A 23,026-nucleotide genomic window follows, 5' to 3' on the forward strand; every position below is an offset into this window, starting at 1 on the left:
TTTTTTTAACTCAATAAATGTAAAAAGATAGAAATAATGTAAAGTATGGTCTCTGACCACAATGCAATAAAATTAGAAATCAAATGAAAATACTCACAAATGTGTGGGAATTAAACAAAACACCATTAAAAAGAGGGTCAAGAGGAAGTCAAAAGATAAATCAAAAAATACTTTAAGATGAGCACAAATAAGGCATAAAATATCAAAATGTATAGGATGCAGCTAAAACAGTGCTTAGAGAAAAATTTATAGCTATAAATACCTATATTAAGCTAGAAGAAAGATCTGAAATAAGTAACCTAATATTCTACCATAAAACACTGGAAAACTAAGAGCAAATTAAGCCTAAAGCAATTAGAAAGAAGAAATAAAGATTTGAGAAGAAATTCATGAAACAGAGAATAGAAAAACAATACAGAAGCACTAATACTTTGGCCACCTGATGTAAAGGGCTGACTCACTGGGAAAGACCCTGATGTTGGAAAAGATTGAGGGCAGGAAGAGAAGGGGGCAACAGAGGATGAGATGGCTAAATAGCATCACCAACTCAACAGACATGAGTCTGAGCAAATTCTGGCTAATAGTGAAAGACAGGAAAGCCTGGGGTGCTGCAGTCCATGGGGTTGCAAAGAGTCGGGCACAACTTAGCAACAGAACAACAGAAAATAGATGGAAACCAAAAGCTGCTTCCTTGAAAAGATCAACAAAACTGACAAACCTTTAGCTATACTGACAATATTAAAAAGAAAGAAGCCTCAAACTATCAGAATTGGAAAGAAAAAAATGGTATATTACCATTAACCTAACAAAAATAAAAAGCATTATAAAGGAATACTGTGAAAAACTATATGCCAGCAAATTAGATACTTAAAAGGAATAGGTGAATTCCTAGAAAACACAAACACCAAAAGTAAAATAAAATTCTGAGTTGACCTGCAATAAGTAAAGAAATTCTAATCGTAATTTTTTTAAAAACTACCCACAAACAAAAGTCCAGGCCTGGATGGGTTCACCCCTGAATTCTACCAAACACTGAAAGAATTAATACCAATTCTTAAAAAAAATTTTCAAAAAAATAGAAAAGAGTATTTCCCAACCCATTTCATATAGCCAGTATTACCCTAATACAAAAAAAAAAAAAAAACACCACACACACACACAGAAACATCATAAGAAAACTACAGACTAATAACTCTCATCAATATAGATGCAAAAGTTCTAAACAAATACAAGCAAACAAAATTCAACAACATATTAAAAGAATTATATACCATGACTAGCTGGAATTTATTCCAGGGTTGTTGTAAGGGTTGTTTCATATTTGAAAATCAATTATCATAATAAATCATATCACTAAAATATGAAACAAAAATCACATGATCATATCAATAGGTACAGAAGATATATTTGACAAAATTCAACTACCTTTCGTAATAAAAACACTTAACAAACTAGGAATAGAAGGGAACTTCCTAAACTTGCTAAAGGACATCTATGAAAAACTGACATAATTTTACAGTTAGTAGTGAAGGACTGGGTGTTTTCTCCCTATGACTGGGAGTAAGACAAAGTTGTCTGCTCTGGCCACTTAAACTCAACAATGTATTGACGTTCTAACCAGGGTTAAGTAGCCAAGAGAAAGAAACAAAAGGCACCAAGTTTGGAATAAAAGAAACAAAACTATTTCTATTTGCAGATTACATGATCTTGTAAGTAGAAAATCCTAAGGAATCTACCCAAAAAAATTACAACTGAAAAATGAGCTCAGCACACTTGCAGGATAGGCAATCAATATTAAAAAAACAACTGTAATCTATACACTTACACTAAACAATCTGAAAATAAACTTAAGAAAACAATTTCACTTATAATAAAATCAGAAAGAATAAAATATTAAGGAATAAAGTTATCAAAAAAGTTTCAAACATACTCTAAAACTATAAAACATTATTTCAAGAAGTTTTAGAAGATATAAATAACTAGAAACACATTTCATGTCCGTAATATAGAAGATTTAACATTGTTAAAACAGCAATATCACCCAAACTGACCCATTAAGAGAAGAAGATAGGCTGTTCTAAATTAAAGAAATACAATCCAGTGATCAACCACAACAATGCCAAAAAAAAAAAGAGATTTGGGTAATATACTATGTGTCTCCTGATGTGATGTACTAAGAATCATATTACACCAAAGAAGACTTCTTTGCCAAAACATCAAACCTGAAACTGAATAAACCTCTAGGTCTCATTACAAATGTACAGTAATTATAGAGTAAAAAAAATTACAATCAGAAAAATCCAGAATGTGGAAAACTCTACAGGATAAACAACCCAACTTATTCCAAAAATAAACTGCAAAGAAAAGGAGAGAGAAGAAGCAACGCATATGTTCAGTGGGTAGACTATGTTTGAATCCTCATAGGAACAAACCACTTTTCAAAAGAAAGTTATGAGAAAGCTGGAGAAATCTGAAAACTGGATATTTGATTATATTAGCAAGTAATTATAGAATTCTAAGTATGAAAAAGATTTCATGGTTATATTTTTTTAAAGGCTTATTTTTTTAGAGATAGAGTCAATACTTATTCACATATCCAGAACCTGTGCACTTTCCTACTTACTAAAACTTACTTGTAAGCGTAAAATCAATACCCAGGCACTTTTTCAGTCATTTGCAAACATGTACAAAGTGGTGAAAAATTTAAGTCACCTGAACCACATGTTCCTAGCTGAAGTCAAACAAGGGAACACTCTGTCTTCTTGTTTCAGCTCTCATACTGTAAACAAGTATTCTTCACATGGTCTATTTAGTACCACATTTTTCACATTTTTGCCCTTTGTTGATGATTTTGTGGTTTCAAATGGCCACCAAGCATAGTGATGAAGTGCTATCTAGTGTTTTTAAGTGCAAGAAGGCTATGACTTGCTTATGGAGAAGACTGTGTTAGACAAACCGTGTTCAGACATGAGTTATAGTACCATCAGTCATGAGCTCTCCTGTGAATAAAAGGAACTCACTGTAAACACCAATGTAATTGTGGGTAACATAACATGATGTCTGGAATTTCCTTCAAAATAATCCATCAGTGGTAGAGGCAGCAGAGCAAAAGAAAGGAAGAAGAAGTTTACAGATGAAACAAGATTGGTCGTCCGCGGAAAACTGTTCAAGCTGAGTGATGAATAAACATGGGAGTTCATTAATGTATTTTCTCTGCCTTTACATCAGATTAAAATTTTCCGTAATAAAAAGTAAAACATGTGCAACCCCAAAATATGTATATAGACACCCCACTAAAAAGTTTTCTAAGGCATATAATACAGTACCAAAAAGGTTAAAAAGAAAAACAAAAAAAGAATTACTGATAAGCATTTTTCCAAAGGGGACCAAGGGCATTTGAAGCAGAACAGGCATAACTCATTTTACTGAACTTTGCTTATTGTGCTTCACAGATACTACATTTTACAAATCGAAGGTTTGTGGAAACCCTTCATCAAACAAATCTACCAGCACCATTTTTCCAACAACACTAACTGAATGTCTCTCTGTCACATTTTTGTAATTCTCACAATATGTCAGACTTTTTCATTATTATTATATTTGTTATGATGATGTGTGATCAGTGAGTGATCTTTGATGTCACTATTGCAAAAAATGTATAACTCACTGAAGGCTCAGATGAGAGCATTTTTTAGCAATATATTTAAATTATGTACATTGTTTTTAGACATAATAATGTTGTGCACTTAATAGTCTACAGTATAGTATAAACATAACTTTTATATACACTTGAAAACAAATAATTGGTGTGACTTATTTTATTTCACTATTCACTTTAAAACAGTGGTCTAGAATGAACACCCAATATCTCCAAGGGTTAGTTAATTGAGCAAGAGCATCCTATTTAATTCAGGATGTTTAGCATTTCCCACCTTTATCTACTCTGTCAGTAGCACCACTGGTTAAGACCATTTATCCTTGTAGATAAAACTTTATCCACAAGGCCATTCATCATGAAAAATCATCATAAAATTTTTTTAAAAAATAAAGTAACTGTAATGTACAGTAAGATACTGGTCAAATAAGATGACATATCAAAATGAAAGATATTATAATTCCAAAAATATTATCTTCTCTTGAAGAAAATGGTAATTATATTCCTCTTGAAAAAATGAACCGACATGGCACTGACATGCCTAAATCATACCGCCTTGAGTCTCCTAGCCTGGAAATCAGTTCAGTTCAGTTCAGTTGTTCAGTCGTGTCCGACGCTTTGCAACCCCTTGAATTGCAGCACGCCAGGCCTCCCTGTCCATCACCAGCTCCCGGAGTTCACTCACACTCACATCCATCGAGTCAGTGATGTCATCCAGCCATCTCATCCTCTGTCGTCCCCTTCTCCTCCTGCCCTCAATCCCTCCCAGCATCAGAGTCTTTTCCAATGAGTCAGCTCTTCGCATGAGGTGACCAAAGTACTGGAGTTTCAGCTTCAGCATCATTCCTTCCAAAGAAATCCCAGGGCTGATCTCCTTCAGAATGGACTGGTTGGATTTCCTTGCAGTCCAAGGACTCTCAAGAGTCTTCTCCAACACCACAGTTCAAAAGCATCAATTGTTCGGCGCTCAGCCTTCTTCACAGTCCAACTCTCACATCCATACATGACCACTGGAAAAACCATAGCCTTGACTAGCCAGAAATAAGTAGAGGGGTCCAAAATGGACAAATATCTGACTAACAGAAGGATGGACTCACAGAGACAAATCCACAAGAGAAAAACAAAAATCTACACAGTGTCTGTAATGGAAGAGGAAGCTAGTTTTTCTGGAAGAGGCCCAGAGAAGCTCTAATTACCCAATTAGTAAGTACCGGATCAAGATGACTAACTAAAGAACCATTAATCAAAAATCTGGGCTTCCTATTCATCCATGTTCAGAAGAGCTACCTGCAATATTTGCCTACAATAAATGGCCCAAGACTACTCAAAAGAACCATGTTCCTGAAAAAGATCCCCACTATGGTTGCTGGGACAAACAATACAATCAGAAAAGGGAATGACTTAAGAGTCTACTTTTCATTCTGTACAGTGAAGCCCATTTGCCATACATCCCTCAGGAAAGCTTGTTGATAGTCTGCTCTCTTCTCTTACACAATATCCACAGTCAATCCTCTCATTCAGAGGAGAAACATTTTGGTAAATATAGAAAAATGCAAAGTAAATTCATTAAAAGCAACATTTCTCCATTATGCAATTTACACTTTCACACAAAAATACAACAGTTAGTAAAGAACCATCATACACTTGAAGGAAACCATCAGCATTAAAGTAAAAAAGTAGGAATAAAAGTTATCTAACAGGAAACAAAGATAATGTCAGAAACAGAAAAGAACTTAAAAATTATAATCAAAAACATAAAAAAGTCATTCTTTTAAAGAAGACTTATGAAAAAGTAAAAACCAAATAAGAAAAACCTTAGAAATAAAAATTTGACTTCTAAAATTAAAGAACAGAATTATATTGATGCAATAAAACATAATAAAACTCAGGAGATAAAATTAAAAGACAGAAAATAAGATAGAAAAGAAGGCCAAGTCCAGAAGGTCCAACCTTTAAGAGTGTGAAGAACAGACAAGGAGGAAAATATGAGAATCATATTTTTCTTCAATTAAAATAAAATCTTAAGTCTTGATGTTGAAAGAACCTCACAAAGGCTGAGAATTCTGAATTTTTAAAAGGTTCAAATTAATAAACAATGCTGAAATTTAAAAATATAGAGAGAGAATCCTAAAAACTTCAAGCAAGCTACATAGAAAGAAGTAAGAATTTCACTTGCACTGGGATCACAAACACACTTGGTAACACCAATGCTATACTTTAAAAAAATCTCAGGGACATTAGATGGACTTAAAATTTATCTTCACCTAAACTATCAATCAAATGTTAAGTACAAAAGACATTTTGGGCATATAAGGAGTCAGAAAATGAACCACTTATGCATCCCTCCTGAGAAAAAAAACTTCAAAAATATAATCCAACAACAACAAAAAAAGATGTGTGATTCTAGAAACTCTGGAACTAGATCAGGAGTGCAATAAAAAGAAATCCCAGATGATAGCTATGAGTAGGTTTAAAAACCAATTGGCCAAAATTCATACCATAAACCAAGGGCCCAAGGAAGAATGTCTTCAGCCCACCATTTAAATGTTTGAACACTGACATTCTTTATGGTAAGAAACACTAGAAAAGAAAAGCAATGTGAAATACTAGGGAGAAAAAATGTTGTCTAGGAAGACCAAGGCACAAATATAAAATGACTTGAATGTAGAAAAATTTGGGTAATTAATGGACTATAAAAAAGAAATTCTATTTGACATTGACACTTAGAATATTCTTTCTTTAATCATACTATTTCCTATATCAAGTCCAAACATGTTACATGGTTCACAATGAAAGAAATATTTATGTAATTATAAAATTAGAAATGCAAATTACAGGTTTCCAATTTTAAAGGTCAATTTGAATTCCAAGGTATCTAATCATATGATCTATGGACATCAGAATTACCTGGAAAGTTTAAAGACTCCTGGGTCTCCTCTTCCATTTTAATCAGTTCAATTCAGTCACTGAGTCATGTCCAACTCTTTGCAACCCCATGGACTGTAGCACGCCAGGCTTCCTTGTCTATCACCAACTCCAGGAGCTTACTCAAACTCATGACGATGGAGTCACTGATGCCATCCAACCATCTCATCCTCTGTCGTCCCCTTTTCCTCCCACTTTCAATCTTTCCCAGTATCAGGGTCTTTTCAAATGAGTCAGTTCTTCCCATCAGGTGGCCAAAGTATTGGAGCTTCAGTTCCAGCATCAGTCCTTCCAATAAATATTCAGAATTGAATTCCTTTAGGAAGGACTGGTTGGATCTCCTTGCAGTCCAAGGGACTCTCAAGAATCTTCTCCAATACCACTGTTCAAAAGCATCAATTCTTCGGCGCTCAGCTTTCTTTCCAGTCCAACTCTCACATCTATACACAACGACTAGAAAAACCATAGCTTTGACTAGACAGACCTTTTTTGGCAAAGTAATATATCTGCTTTTTAATATGCTGTCTAGGTTGGTCATAGCTTTTCTTCCAAGGAGCAAGTGCCTTTTAATTTCATGGCTGCATTCACCGTCTGCTGTGATTTTGGAGCCTCCAAAAAGAAAGTCTGTCACTGTTTCCATTGTTTCCCCATCTATTTGCCATGAAGTGATGGGACTGGATGCCACGACCTTAGTTTTCTGAATGTTGAGTTTTAAACCAACTTTTTCACTCACTTCTTTCACTTTAATCAAGAGGCTCTTTAGTTCTTCTTTGCTTTCTGCCTTAAGGGTGGTGTTATCTGCATATCTGAGGTTATTGATATTTCTCCCAGCAATCTTGATTCCAGCTTGTGCTGCATCCAGCCCAGCATTTCACATGATGTACTTTGTATATACGTTAAATAAGCAGGATGACAATATATAACCTTGACGTACTCCTTTCCTGATTTGGAACCAATCTGCTGTTTCATGTCTAGTTCTGACTGTTGCTTCTCAATCTGCATACAGATTTCTCAGGAGGCAGGTAAGGTGGTTTGGTATTCCCATCTTTTAAATAATTTTCCACAGTTTGTTGTGATCCACATAGTCAAAGGCTTTGGCTTAGTCAATAAAGCAGAAGTATATGTTTTCCAGGAATTCTCTTGCTTTTTTAATGATCCAGCGGATGTTGGCAATTTGATCTCTGGTTCCTCTGCCTTTGCTAAATCCAGCTTGAACATCTGCATTTTAATAAATTCTCCAAATATAAAGTTTTGAAGATCATGTCTGTAAAGCAAAAACCTCCAAAATTTCCCATTACCTACGTTATAAGCAAAAGGCTTCTGAGTACTCACCCCAAAACATACATGTATATTTATTTATAAATTCTTGATATACTTTTATGTGACCATATATTATATATGTTATAAAATGTGAAAAATACAAATCTTAAAGAATGAGAAAAATGGCCTTAAATTATTTTATTGTTTCTGTCTCAACCAAGAATGAAGGAAAAATTAAGAATAGCTTTAAAAGTTGTAAAAAATATATACAAATAAAAGGAGAGAAGTATAATGAAAGAATCACAGAAATGACAAAAGAAATCCCAAGAATATATCTTTTAAAGGTCTATTCTACTAAAAAACAGAGAAACTGAAAGGGATCACATTTAATTTCAAGAAAGATTGAGGAACTAACAAAGGTACTTCAACAAAAGACTTAACTCTGCTTATCCAAAGGGAAAAACTGATTGATGAATCAGACATACAGGACCATGAAAAGAAACTATTTAGAAGTTCACAATAATCAAGAATGCTAAAATTAAACATAGGCATGTATCACAGATTTTTCAAAGTCAAATTCCAGACAATGTTAGAATGATCCCAGGGCTAGAAACTCCAAAGGTGAATATAGTTCAAGTTATCACAAAATGATATTCAGATTATATAATCATAATTCCAATAAAGAAAAAAGAAAAGGCAACCATATGCTTAGCTTCTCATTTACAAAATGTAATGAAATCCATTTAATAGGAAAGCAAGTGTTTTAATTGCTATGTTAAGTGTCATGGGACTACTGTATACCAAATGTTTGATAAAGAGTACCCAGCATCACTCCACTGTTTCTAATGACCAAGGAGAGGCCCAATAATCTATAGTTAAATGACTGGGCATCCCCTACAGAGTAATAGAGTGCTGAGCGAAATCTCTCAACCTATTCCAGAACACTTACTCTATTCCGGCAAGGTCATCTCAGGCTCTCAAGTACACACTCCAATTATCTTAGGGGAAAAAAACTGAGCCATGTCTAGGAAAGATCATGTCTAGGAATGTACCTACAGGGGCAGTCTCTGAAGCCAAACAACAGGAACTTCTCCAGTTTTTAACGGTGAGCAGAAAAAGCTCAAAACACACACGTAAATACACACACACACATAGTGTAGAGGTCGTAGTTAGATCTCTTACCTGCAAACTTCCCAAATATGTCAGAATATGAGCAGAAGATAAGGCTTAGCTGTACTTAGCAAACTGACACACCTTGAAATAAGTCAAATAACTATAATATCATGCTGAACTTTCCTCTGGAAATCAAATGAATCTCTTCAGGAGATTAACGCTAAGTGTTAATTTTAATAATGAAAAGAAATAAATTCGATAAATGAAATACCAATAGAAAAAGAACTTAGTAACTCACCTTTCCACAACCAAACTGACTGCTTGTGTGACATCTGGATTTGTCACCTGGAGGCGTTTCCACAAAGACCATACAAATTCTTTATCAGCCTTAAAGAAATAAAAAACATTTTAAATGCATTGCTTTGTAGCTATAGCAAATCAGGTAAGATACTGCCTTAAATTAAAAATTTAAAAACATAATTTCTTGACCCGTAGTTCTTTAACGATAAAACAGATTCTTGAAAAGTAGAATAGGAAAGCTTAATTTTAAAAACTTCTTACACCTGTAACCCACATTTAACGATGCAAATATTGAAATGCTGAATATCAAGGTAAATTTGTTCCAAAATGAGATTGTCCTCTAGTTACTGATCCACCTTTCAGCTGCCCTTTTCAGCAAAATTCCTTAAAAGTGTTGCTTACAATCACTGTCTCTTTTCCTCATCCCCATTCACTCTGTAACCTCCCCAGTCAGATTTCCCTCCCCAACATAATGCTAAAATCATTTTTCAAGGTCCTATCCAAAATAAAGTTCTTGACTTCCTATTCTCTCAAACCTGGCCTCTGCCTCTCTGAAAATGACCCCACCACCTACTCAGTGTTCAAAGACTTAAGATCTGGAGTCAATCTTGGTTGCTCTGTTTCTTCACATTTCATATCCAAACCATTAGTAAATCCCATTAGACTTACCTACAAAATATATCCCAATTCTAAATACTTTCACCACCATCATCCTAGTCTAAGTCAACTCCACTTCTTGCCTGCTGCTGCTGCTGCTAAGTCACTTCAGTCGTGTCCAACTCTGTGCGACCCCATAGACGGCAGCCCACCAGGCTCCCCTGTCCCTGGGATTCTTGCCTAGTTCTCTACAATAGCCCCATGGGCTCCTGACAGCTAAAATCTTCTAATAGATTTGTTACATTAGGAAAACAATCCAGATTCTATCAAAGCCACATGATTCCATACTATCTGACCCTATATACACCTCTCCAACCTCACCTATCACTCTTGTTCACAAGAACCTTCTTGCTCCGTGGTACCAGGTCCTTCGTACATATAACATCTATCAGATTTTCATGTACATTATTACTTCACTTCACTCAAGACATTGTTTAAATGTTACCTCTTCAAGAAAGTCTTCCCTACAGACACCAAAACCCACAAGTCTCTCATAACTGCTTAGCCTGTTTAATGGCTTTTCAAATCACATTTCATAATACTATATTTGCTGGTTGTTTATTTGTTTGGGATTACTTGTATGGCATATATTTCTGTCTCCATCATCCATTATCCCCTTCCTCTTAGTGACAGAACTCATTTTAGCTCTTTGCTGTCAACTAAAAGACTGGCCTCTCTTACCTACGGTCTCTATGACTGAATTCTGCCAATGAAATATGTGTCATTGAAAATTTTCAATTGACTTAGGTCTTCCAATATAGACACAGGAATGCAGGAAATCCAACTGAGATATTTAAAATGCTAAAAGTGCTGCATTAAAAGATGCTGTTAAAAGTGCTGCATTCAATCTGTCAGGAAATCTGGGAAACTAAACAGTGGCCACAGGACTGGAAAAGGTGTTTTCACTCCAGTTCAAAAGAGAGCAATGCCAAAGAATGTTCAAATACCATACAATTGTGTTCATTCCACATGCTAGTAAGGTTATGCCCAAAATCCTCCAAGCTAGGTTCAGCAGTATGTGAACAGACAAGCTAGGTTTCGAAAAGGCATAGGAACCAGAGATCAAATTGCCAAAATTCACTGGATGGTATAGAAAGCAAGGGAATTCCAGAAAACCATCTACTTCTACTTCACTGACTATGCTAAGCCTTTGACTCTGTGGATCACAACAAACTGTGAAATATTCTTAAAGAGACAGGAATACCAGACCACCTTTTCTCCTGAGAAATCTGTATGCAGATCAAGAAGCAACTTTTAAAACCAGACACGGAAAAAATGAGTGGTTCAAAATTGAGAAAGGAGTATGACAAGGCTGTATACTATCACCCTGTTTACTTAACTTCTATGCAGAGTACATCATGTGAAATACCAGGCTAGATGAATCACAAGCTGGAATCAAGACTGCTGGCAGAAATATCAACAAACTCAGATATGCAAATGATACCCTAATGGAAAAAGGCAAAAACGAACTGAAAAGCCTCTTGATGAAGGTGAAAGAGAAAAGAGCTGGCTTAAAACTCAACATTCAAAAAACTAAGATCATGGCATTTGGTTCCATAATTTCATGGCAAATAGATGGGAATACAATGGAAACAATGACAGACTTTATTTTCTTGGGCTCCAAAATCACTGCTGATGGTGACTGTAGCCAAGAAATTAAAAGACACTTGCCCCTTGGAAGAAACGCTATGACAAACCTATGATAAACAGCATATCCAAAAGCAGAGATATTTCTTTGCCGACAAACGTCCGTATAGTCAAAGCTGTGGTTTTTCCAGTAGTCATCTATGGATGTGAGAGTTGGACCATTAAGAAGGCTGAGTATCAAAGAACTGATGCTCTCAAATTGTGGTACCACAACTTTTCTTCCCACAATTAATCACTTTTTCTTCAGGTAAGTGTATGCATTGTGAAAGTGAAGTTGCTCAGCTGTGTCCGACTCTTTGCAACCCCATGGACTGTAGCCTACCAGGCTCCACCATCCATGAGATTTTCCAGGCAAGAGTACTGTAGTGGTTGCCATTTCCTTCTCCAGGGGACCTTCCCGCCCGGGGATCGAATCCTGGTCTCCTGCATTGTAGGCAGACGCTTTTACCATCTGAGCCACCAGGGAAGTATATGTATGTTGCTTGCTAACCTGGGACCATATGAAAAAAAGTTGAAATATCACAATTACATAGAGTAAGATGAGATATTCATATTAAGAGAAACACTTGGAACAGAGTTACATGCTTAATTCTGAATCATCCTGATAGACTGAAACAGTACATGGAATCCCTTTCTTTCTCTTCACCAAGTATATATAATTGAATTCCTTTAAGTTAAATTTTCAGACTTAAATTGAAGAAAGTGACGAAAACCACTAGACCATTCAGATATGACATAAATCAAATCCCTTATGAATATACAATGGAAGTAAGAAATAGATTTAAGGGACTAGATATGATAGACAGAGTGCCTGATGAACTATGGATGGAGGTTCGTGACGTTGTACAGGAGACAGGGATCAGGACCATCCCTAAGAAAAAGAAATGCAAAAAGGCAAAATGGCCATCTGAGGAGGCCTTACAAATAGCTGTGAAAAGAAGAGAAGCGAAAAGCAAAGGAGAAAAGGAAAGATATACCCATTTGAATTCACAGTTCCAAAGAACAGCAAGAAGAGATAAGAAAGCCTTCCTCGTGCAAAGAAATAGAGGAAAACAATAGAATGCGAAACACTAGAGATCTCTTCAAGAAAATTAGAGATACAAGGGAACATTTCATGCAAAGATGGGCACAATAAAGGACAGAAATGGTAGGGAGCTAACAGAAGCAGATATTCAGAAGAGGTGCCAAGAATACACAGAAGAACTATACAAAAAAGATCTTCATGACCCAGACAATCATGATGGTGTGATCACTCACCTAGAGCCAGACATCCTGGAATGTGAAGTCAAGTGGGCCTTAGGAAGCATCACTATGAACAAAGCTAGTGGAGGTGGGATGGAATTCCAGTGGAGCTATTTCAAATCCTAAAAGTTGATGCTGTGAAAGTGTTGCACTCAATATGCCAGCAAATTTGGAAAACAGCAGCAGCCACAGGACTGGAAAAGGTTAGTTTTCATTCCAATCCCAAAGAAAGGCAATGCCAAAGAATGCTCAAACTACTGCACAATTGCACTCATCTTACAAGCTAGTGAAGTAATGCTCAAAATTCTCCAAGCCAGGCTTCAGCAATATGTGAACCGTGAACTTCCTGATGTTCAAGCTGGATTTAGAAAAGGCAGAGGAACCAGAGATCAAATTGCCATCGAAAAAGCAAGAGAGTTCCAGAAAAACATCTATTTCTGCTTTATTGACTATGCCAAAGACTTTGACAGTGTGGATCACAATAAACTGTGGAAAATTCTGAAAGAGATGGGAATACAAGACCACCTGACCTGCCTCTTGAGAAACCTGTATGCAGGTCAGGAAGCAACAGTTAGAACTGGACATGGAACAACACACTGGTTCTAAATAGGAAAAGGAGTACATCAAGGCTGTATATTGTCAGCCTGCTTATTTAACTTATATGCAGAGTACATCATGAGAAATGCTGGGCTGGAAGAAGCACAAGCTGGAATCAAGGTTGCTGGGAGAAATATCAATAACCTCAGATATGCAGATGACACCACCATTAGGGCAGAAAGTGAAAAAGAACTAAAGAGCCTCTTGATAAAAGTGAAAGAGGAGAGTGAAAAAGTTGGCTTAAAGCTCAACATTCAGAAAACTAAGATCATGGCATCCAGTCCCATCACTTCATGGCAAATAGATGGGAAAACAGTGGAAACAGTAGCTGATTTTATTTTTCTGGGCTCCAGAATCACTGCAGATGGTGACTGCAACCATGAAATTAAAAGATGCTTACTCCTTGGAAGGAAAGTTATGACCAATCTAGACAGCATATGAAACAGCAGAGACATGACTTTGTCAACAAAGGTCCATCTAGTCAAGGCTATGGTTTTTCCAGTAGTCATGTATGGATGTGAGAGTTGGACTATAAAGAAAGCTGAGTGCCGAAGAATTGATGCTTTTGAACTGCAGAGTTGGAGAAGACTCTTTTGAGAGTCCCTCGGACTGCAAGGAGATCCAACCAGTCCATCCTAAAGGAGATCAGTCCTGGGTGTTCATTGGAAGGACTGATGTTGAAGCTGAAACTCCAATACTTTGGCCACCTGATGCAAAGAGCTGACTCATTTGAAAAGACCCTGATGTTGGGAAAGATTGAGGGCAGGAGGAGAAGGGGACAACAGACGATGAGATGGTTACATGGCATCACCGACTCAAAGGACATGAGTTTGGGTAAATTCCAGAAGTTGGTGATGGCCAGGGAGGCCTGGCATGCTCCGATTCATGGGGTCGCAAAGAGTTGGACACAACTGAGTGACTGAACTGAAGTTAAATGTGGGGGAAAAACAACTTAAAGGATGCTGCAACTTATGACCAGAGACTAATTAACAGAGTGCTTTTTCCCAAACTGCCTATTTGACTCATTACTTGGTCATTTGAAACGACCATTTATTTTGAAATGAATTTAATATATTAATTTAGCAGCACTTTCTTAAATAAAAGACTTTAAAAGAAAATATCAGTGTTCATGACACACAGGGTAAAATGTTCTTTATGACAGTATGTGAATGTGTATATTCCTATTATGGTGACATAAAATGAATTTATTTTGGGTATAATTGTTGATAGTTGTGGCAAACAAAGGGTTCATTTGAATGAGTAAGTGGAAGAACTAATTTGAAAATTATGAAAATGAATCTTTAATTATTTAAATGCCTTTTATAAAACAATTCATTATTATGTCTTCCAAGTTTCCCAAAGAGCAGGAGTATGACTTAACTGAAACTTTATGGTATCAGATACTGCCAACCTCATCTCACATTACTGAAATGCCTATGATCATCTAAAAGTATCAATACTAATAATCTCAAGAACCATTGTTTTAGGCCAACTATGACCATCTCAATTCTTACATCTGCCTAGCCACATTTTTAAAGAATATAATAGTAAATGGATTGGGAGAGAGGGTCATTGGGCTATTTCCAACAGACTGATTTCTCAATCAAAGCAGTCACAAAAGTAAATATATTAGTTCCTTATCTAGCTAAGGACACAACTATGGAAAATATGGAGTAAGGGGTGGGGGTGAAAAGGTGTAGAAGATACGGGTAAAGCTATCTCAAATTAAGGAGGCCTTCATCATGGATTTACATCTTTACCCTAAGGAAAGAGCTTCTTGATGAAGGTGAAAGAGGAGATGAAAAAGCTGGCTTAAAACTCAACATTCAAAAAACTAAGATCATGGCATCTGGTTCCATCACTTTATGGCAAATAGAGATGGGGGGAACTGGAAGCAGTGACAGATTTTCTTTTCTTGGGCTATAAAATCACTGCAGACAGTGACTGCAACCATGAAATTAAAAGATGTTTGCTCCTTAGAAGGAACGCCATGACAAACCTAGGCAGCATATTAAAAAGCAGAGACATTACTTTGCCGACAAAGTACATACAGTCAACACTATGATTTTTCCAGTCATCATGTACAGATGTGAGAGTTGAACCATAAAGAAGGCTGAGGACCGAAGAATTGATGCTTTCAAACTGTGGTGCTGGAGAAGACTCCTGAGAGTTCCTTGGACTACAAGGAGATCAAATCTATCAATCCTAAAGGAAATCAACTCTGAATATTCACTGGAAAGACTGATGCTGCAGCTGAAGCTCTAATACTTTGGCCACCTGATGCGAAGAGCTAATTCACTGGAAAAGACCCTGATGCTGGGAAAGACGCAAAGCAAAAGAGAAGGGGGTCGGCAGAGGATGAGGTTGTTAGATAGCATCGTCGATTCAATGGCCATGAACCTGAGCAAACCCCAGGAGATAGTAAAGGACATGGGAGCCTGTCCACAGGGTTGTAAAGAGTCAGACACAATTTGGTCACTGAACAATAAGATGAAGGGTGGGTTTCCCTGGTGGCTCAGTGGAAAAGAATTTGCCTGCCAAACAAGAGAGATGGGTTCGAACCCTGGGTCAGGAAGATCCCCTGGAGAAGGAAATGGCAATTCATTCCAGTATTCTTGCCTCGTAAAACACATGGACAGAGGAGCCTGGTGAGGTACAGTCCATGAAGTCGCAAAAACGTTAGATGTGATTTAGCAACTAAACAAGTCTTTTGTTTATCCCTATGCTCGTTAACCACTAAAGACTAGAAATAGAACATTGAAAATAAGACATTGAAAAGGAAGAAGTCACATAATAACTCCCCTATTTGTTTAAACAAAGACATAATCAACTTTAGTGCTTCCCAGGTGGCTCAGTGGTAAAGAATCTGTCTGCAATCCAGGAGATACAAGAGACATGGGTTCGATCCCTGGGTTGGGAAGATCCCCTGGAGAAGGAAATGGCAACCCACTCTAGTATTTTTGCCTGGAGAATTCCATGGACAGAGGAGCCCGTGGGCTACAGTCCAAGAGGTCACAAAAGAGTTGTATACAACTTAGTGATTAAACATTCCAGATTGAACAAGACTTCTGGTTTTACATTCTTGACCCAGTCAGGAAAATCCTACAAAAGGGACAACAGAATCAAATAGAACAAACCGTGAGAATGAAATTTATGAATTTTTATTAATCTAAACATGATAATTTATAGTTACCTTGCTGTTCAGCATGTCTTAATGGGTTCTATCTTGAGACAGAGTGACTCAAAGATCTACTGTTGAGTAAATTCCCAACATTTAGTCACCCAATCCTGTCAAAGGTTCTGGTAAAATCATAAAAGAGATGGTGGTAAGGATACAAAACTTCCTGAACGTGAGTACTCAAGCCACCTTTGGTACTCACAAACTATACAAATAACCGGAAAGTAATGTTAAGGTAATTGATTTAGTAAATGCTTTTCACAGGCAACATGACATGAAATTAACATTTCTCACTAGTTAACATAGTTGGTTAATAAATATCTAGCATCCTCTACTATGTGTGAAAATTCCCAGCCTGAGACTCCCTAAAAATTATTGATCTGTTTTTAAAACTTCAGTTTTACATAGGAACAAGGGCAAGTGTGGATCTGATGATTAAAAACAGGCTCCTTCATCGATGGGTTTTATTTCAATGAAAGTGCTTCCACTTTCCTGTTCCACATTTCAGCTCTGAGACTGCACTCCTACTGCACCAAGTACCACTACAGTCAACAGAGAACTTGAACTTAGGGACGGTGGGGTGCGTCCGCCCGTTTTGGTGGGATCCAAGTGAAGGCAACCAAACCACCCAAACCAGGGACAGCCGAGGCTGTCCCTGCCCGGCCAAGGTCCAGAGAAGGGCAGGAGCCAGAGGTCGCCTCGCTGGGCGCGGCCGCCTCCCTCAGCAGCGAGCAGCGGGCCCGGCGGGGCGTGGGAGCCGGGACGCAGCGCCGCCGGGCAGAGATGGGTGGGTCCTAAACCCGCGCAGCGACACAGACGCAGCAGAGGGAGAGGGACGCGGCCCCAGCCCCGCCGTGGAGGGGAAAGGCCGGCGGCCACTTCGATACCTGACACAGGGCCAGCTCCTCCTTTACGCTGCTCAGCTCTTCCTCCAGCAGCTGCGTCCGGGTCACCATCGCCTCCTCTACCGAGATGCCCTCTAGCCGCATGGACCCCATGGGCGCGCTGAGGAGGGGAGCCTGAGCCGGAGCTGTCCCCGCTGGCCCTCGCTGGCCCTCTGACCCTTCTTCGCCCCGCCAGGGTAAATCGCTTTTGTCCACGACGCGCTCCCGCGCTGCACCCTCAAGACCCGAGGTCTCGCTGCGCACTGCGTGTGCCACAGCTCCCCGCCCAACACGTGGGGACCAGGGCCCCAAGTGTCGCGCCGGGGGCGGAGGGAGCTGTGAGGGCGGCGACCGCGCCGCCATTGCCGCGGCTGCTAACGGGTCAAGTTCCCTCTAGGAAACTCCACCTCCTCTTCCCCATCCTGGCGAGCCCGAAGCCCCGAGCCGCGCATGCGCCAGCTTTTTCCCGCCTTGGCGCGCGGGGTCTCGCGCTCGCGGGTCCTGGCTGGCTTCCCACGGGCTGCGCGCCCGGCGCGAGCGTTGGTGGCGCACGCGTCCTGGGCCGCAGGAGTTAGTCCCGTCCGCCCTGCACCGCACCCTTGAGTGCCCTGGTCAGTATTCAACCCACCACCCCACGACTTCCCATCAACCTAAAACACTACCAGCCGCTACTTGGCGCCTAGCTTACACCCCACTTCTTAAAGCCTTTCTTGACAAGCTCCTAGCCCCAAATGATCCCTAACTGTGAATTCCTCCGCCTTCAAGACCCTTGCCAACTCTTTTGTCACGTTTCATTGACCGCCCTGGAGTGTTAGTTACAGGGCTAATCCCTCCAGCGCTCCTTGAGGATCAGGAATAAGTTTTACACTTAAATTTTTTCTTCACACCCTTTAGCAAAACTGCTTTACGTACAGCTGACAACCAGCTGACTGATGTCTAGGAGATGTGGAAAGCCTTGTGCTGAGCTGGGACTGTCGAGCAGGTTTCCCATTGGAATTATGATCCCTTGTGCGCCTTTGTCTTCTGTTTTGCAAGAGTCATGATTTCCTTTTTTTATGTCAACTTCTTTATGCAGTTGGCTGCGTATCAGAGGGAGTGTGACCCGCATTCTCCGCAGTTTGAATCCTCGGACCAGTTTGAAATTAGTAATTTGGAGCGTGGTTAAAGAAAAAAACGGCCAGCTTTCTTTATTGTTCATTCTCTTTTTTTCTTCCTTTTTTTCCCCTTCCTTCCTTCCTGCTTTCTTTCTTTATCAACTTTGAATAAGAAATAACCTCCTCTTTTTCTGTCATTGAAACACGTCCTACTTGTAATGAGTTTCATAAGGAGATGCGCGTTGTGCTAGCAATCGGGTTCTACCACAGGCTAGATCACTGTCCTCTGCTGTAAAGATTGCAGAGCACGTGGAGAGCTGCGGTGGGGTGGGGAGAACTGTGGAAATAGGGAGGTGACTGCTTTAACTGATGACTTCTTCGTTTAATCAGAATTACCACTCCGTGCCAGAATCTAGTCAGCACCTCAAAAGACACCCTCCCAATCAGAATTCTGCTGAGGCAGGATGATTGGACTTCCTTCCCACTGAAGGTGAGTACTTAACAAAATTTATAAAAGGATTGCATTAGAAAAAGTATATATAATCCTGTCTTAAAACCAGTTACTGGGACTTCCCTGATGGTCTAGTGATTTTGAATCTGCCTACCAATGCAGAGGACAGGTTGGATCCCCAGTCCAATAAGATCCCTCCTGCTCTGGGGCAACTAAGCCCAGGAGCCACAGCTACTGAAGCCAGGGTGCCTATAGCCTGATCTTTGCAACAAGAGAAGCCACTGCAATGAGAAGCCAGAGCACGGCAACTAGAGAGTAGCCCCTGCTTGCAACAACTAGAGAAAAGCGTTTGTAGCAGTGAAGACCCAGCACAGCCAAAAATAAATAAATGAATCTTTCTTTTAAAAGAGGGGAATACAAAAGTTCTTTTTAAAATAGTAGTTACCATACTGAACATTTACTATATGCTGAGTCCAGTGATAACTACTTTTCATTTGTATATACTCCTTCAATTCTTACAACATGAGAGTAAAATAGGTATTATCCTCATTTTACTAGTAAGGAAATTGAAATTTGGGGAACTACACTACCTTGCCTGAAGTCCCACATTTGGTATTAGAAAAGCTAGAATATGGTTCCACTTAACTCTAAAACCTGTCCCTTGGATCCCTACCTTCACTCCATACCTGTCACCTGAAATACAGCATTAGTATGATAACACGAGACTTCACTGAGTTCAAGTCTATAGGAATCCCAATCACATGATTCACATGTTTGGCATGAAATCAATGTCAATGCACATTTTCATGTCTATTTGGTACTCACTCAGAAGGGCATTCCAGAGAAGGCAGTGGCACCCCACTCCAGTCCTCTTGCCTGGAAAATCCCATGGATGGAGGAGCCTGGTGGGCTGTAGTCCATGGGGTCACTAAGAATCCGCCACAACTGAGCGACCTCCCTTTCACTTTTCACTTTCATGCATTGGAGAAGGAAATGGCAGCCCACTCCAGTGTTCTTGCCTGGAGAATCCCAGGGATGGGGGAGCCTGGTGGGCTTCTGTCTATGGGGTCTCACAGAGTCAGACACGACTGAAGCGACTTAGCAGCAGCAGGAGCAGAAGGGCATTCGGAGAAGGCAGTGGCAACCCACTCCAGTACTCTTGCCTGGAAACTCCCAGGGACAGAGGAGCCTGGTAGGCTGTCATCTGGGGGGTCTCACAGAGTCAGACATGACTAAAGCAACTTAGCAGCAGCAGAAGGGCATTATTTCATCTGAATACAGAAAAATTATTTCGAAAAGCAGTGAAGTCTCTTCCATTATATACAATGGGTAAGTATACATGGTCAACTCAAAAGAAGGATATTTGAATCAATGACTAGACAATTTTTAAATTTTCTACTATAGTATAGTTGATTTACAATGTTGTGTTAGTTTCAGGTGTACAGCAAAGTGAATCACTTGTGTGTGTCTGTGCTCAGATATTCAGTCATATCCGACTCCTTGGGAGTCTATGGACTAGCCAACCAGGCTCCTCTGTGAAGAGCTACTATGAAAATTCATATACAGGTTATTATTTGAATACCTATTTTCAGTTTCTTTGTGTCTATACCTAAGAGTGAAATTGTTGGGCCATTTGGTAATTCTATATTTAAGTTACTGAGGAACAATCTGTTTGCCACAGTGGCTGTAGCATTTACAATCCCACCAACAACGTATGAGAATTTGAAATTCTCTGCATCTTCAAAAACATTTTTCTTTTTTTTTAATGATTATACTGATTATAATGATTTGCATTTCCCTAATGACTAATGACATTGATCATGTTTTCCTGTGTTTGTTAGACATTTATCTTCTTTGGAGAAAGGTCAATTCAAACCTTTTGTCCATTTATTAATTAGGTTGTCTTTTTGTTATTGAGTTGTTAATAGTACTTTGAAGTAGCTCGGTCGTGTCCAACTCTTTGCAACCCAGTGGATTGTAGCCTACCAGGCAAGAATACTGGAGTGGGTTGCCACTTCCTTCTCCAGGGGATCTTCCCGATCCACGGATCGAACCCTGGTCTCCCTCATTGCAGGCAGACACTTTAACCTCTGAGCCACCACCAGCAGACAATTTTCAAGAATTGAAACTTGCACATTTTCAGAGCATACATAGGGAGTTCTTTCTTCTATTAGTTATTTGCTAAAATGACAGAAACTTGTGAAACACTGAGTATTAACACTTCTAATTCAGAAAGATAAGTTAAAGATCTGCAGTAATACATGAATAAAAATGTCCAAGACAATCAAGTATTTCTCCTATGCAATTTTCTGTTCAAATATTTAAAAGTGATGATGTCTGGTCTTTAGAAATACATATTAAAATCTGCTGAGGATAAAGGATTTTAAACTATAGAAACACATAAGTCTCACTATATCACCACTGTATGTGTGAAATATTGGGGAAGCAAGGAAAACGTGCAAATTAATGTGGTATTTGAATTGCACTTCTCACTTTAATTTTAAAAATTATATCTAATGTCTATTTAAAAAGAGAAAATGTATTAGCAATTTCTCAGCCTTTACAATTCTTGTTTTTCAGAAAGAATGCCAAATTTTAAGACATGTTCAGTTCTTCTTTACCAATTTGATATATTCTTTATTTAGTCAACAAATTTAAATTTAAAGCCACAATTAGGTATTGGTAATACATTAACTATCATAGATTTCTTTCATATCATTTTGAAATTTATCACAGTTTTTAGGGTCTTGTCATATCCTAGGGATCTAAATCAAAAATAGCCTTCTGTCACCCCTTCAGCATTAAAAGAGAATCCCACAAGCTAGGATGTGCCAATGTGACATTTGAATCAATAGCAGGCATATCATGTCAGGACCATGACATGATAAGACCAATTCCAATCCAGGAGTTAGAGTAAACCAAGACAATTGTATTGTTCTTATAATTAATGCTGGCCCTTGTACCCACAGGTTCCACTGCAGATTCAACCAACATTGGATCAAAAATATTCAGAAAAAAAAAGAAATTCAAGTACTTCCCTGGTGGTCCAGTGGCTAAGAATCCACCTTGCAATGCACAGGACACTGGTTCAATCCCTGGTCCAGGAAGATTCCACAGCAACTAAGCCTGCACGCCGCAACTACTGAGCCCACACTCTAGAGCCTGTGAGGCAACTACTTCTGAGCCCTCGAGCAGCAGTTACTGAGGCCTGCACAGCTAGAGCCTGTGCACTGCAACCAAAGACGCCCCCACAGTGAGAGCCCCTGCTCTCTCAACTAGAGGCAGCCCAAGTGCACCATCAGAGACCAAGCGCGGCCCAAAATAAGTTTTTTGAATTTTTAAAAAATTCAAGAAAGTTCCAAAGATCAAAACTTGAATTTGCCACACACCAGCAACTATTTATACAGCATCTACATTGTATTGGGCATTACAAGTATTCTAGAGGTGATTAAAAGTATGAGGAGTATGTATATAGATTACATGCAAGTACAACTTCATAGAATACAAGGGACTTGAGTATCAGCGGATTTTGGTATCGAGGGGGATCCTAGAACCAATACCCCTAGGATACTGAGGGAAGACTATACTACAGTTTTATCTGAGTGATACCTGGCACCTATTGATCAGTCCTGAGACTGTTCTAAGTCAAGATCATAGGTATCCAAGGATGGCATCATCAGTTCCAGTTGTCCCATTTAATTTTCACACAATTCCAAAAGAATGAGCTAGCAGTATTAGAAAAACAGAATTTAATTTTCCATTTTCATCTTAAATGATGATACAACAGTCCAAAACTGTTTAAATAACTGTCTTTTTTTCCCTAATAATAGGCTTTTCTAAAACTATTTCCATTAAGTCCTAACTCTCAGTGTGGGTATTGTCCTAAAGAAAAAAAAAAAAAAAAAGCCATGTCCTATTGTTTTGAGTAACTTTTATCAGCTTACTTACCTCACTAAGTTTAGAATACAACCCCAAATTCCCTGAGAATCTCAGCCAATTTGATACACAAGGTTGCATAGTTTA

The 23,026-nt window shown here is 38.8% G+C and overlaps 1 protein-coding gene across 2 annotated transcripts in view; it reads right to left on the bottom strand.

Moving 5' to 3' along the window:
* CNTLN (centlein) overlaps nucleotides 1-17,865 on the bottom strand; it is a 355,730-nt gene extending 337,865 nt beyond the window's left edge. For both annotated transcript variants that reach the window (XM_018051925.1, XM_018051924.1), the window contains exons 1-2: nucleotides 17,462-17,865; nucleotides 9,252-9,340 (exon numbers count right to left, since the gene is read on the bottom strand). In XM_018051925.1, coding sequence (XP_017907414.1) covers nucleotides 9,252-9,340; nucleotides 17,462-17,821 — 449 coding nt within the window. In that variant the 5' untranslated portion in view covers nucleotides 17,822-17,865. The remainder of the gene's footprint in view (nucleotides 1-9,251; nucleotides 9,341-17,461) is intronic.

The sequence above is a fragment of the Capra hircus genome, chromosome 8 (genome assembly GCF_001704415.2).
Source record: "Capra hircus breed San Clemente chromosome 8, ASM170441v1, whole genome shotgun sequence".
Taxonomy (NCBI): domain Eukaryota; kingdom Metazoa; phylum Chordata; class Mammalia; order Artiodactyla; family Bovidae; genus Capra; species Capra hircus.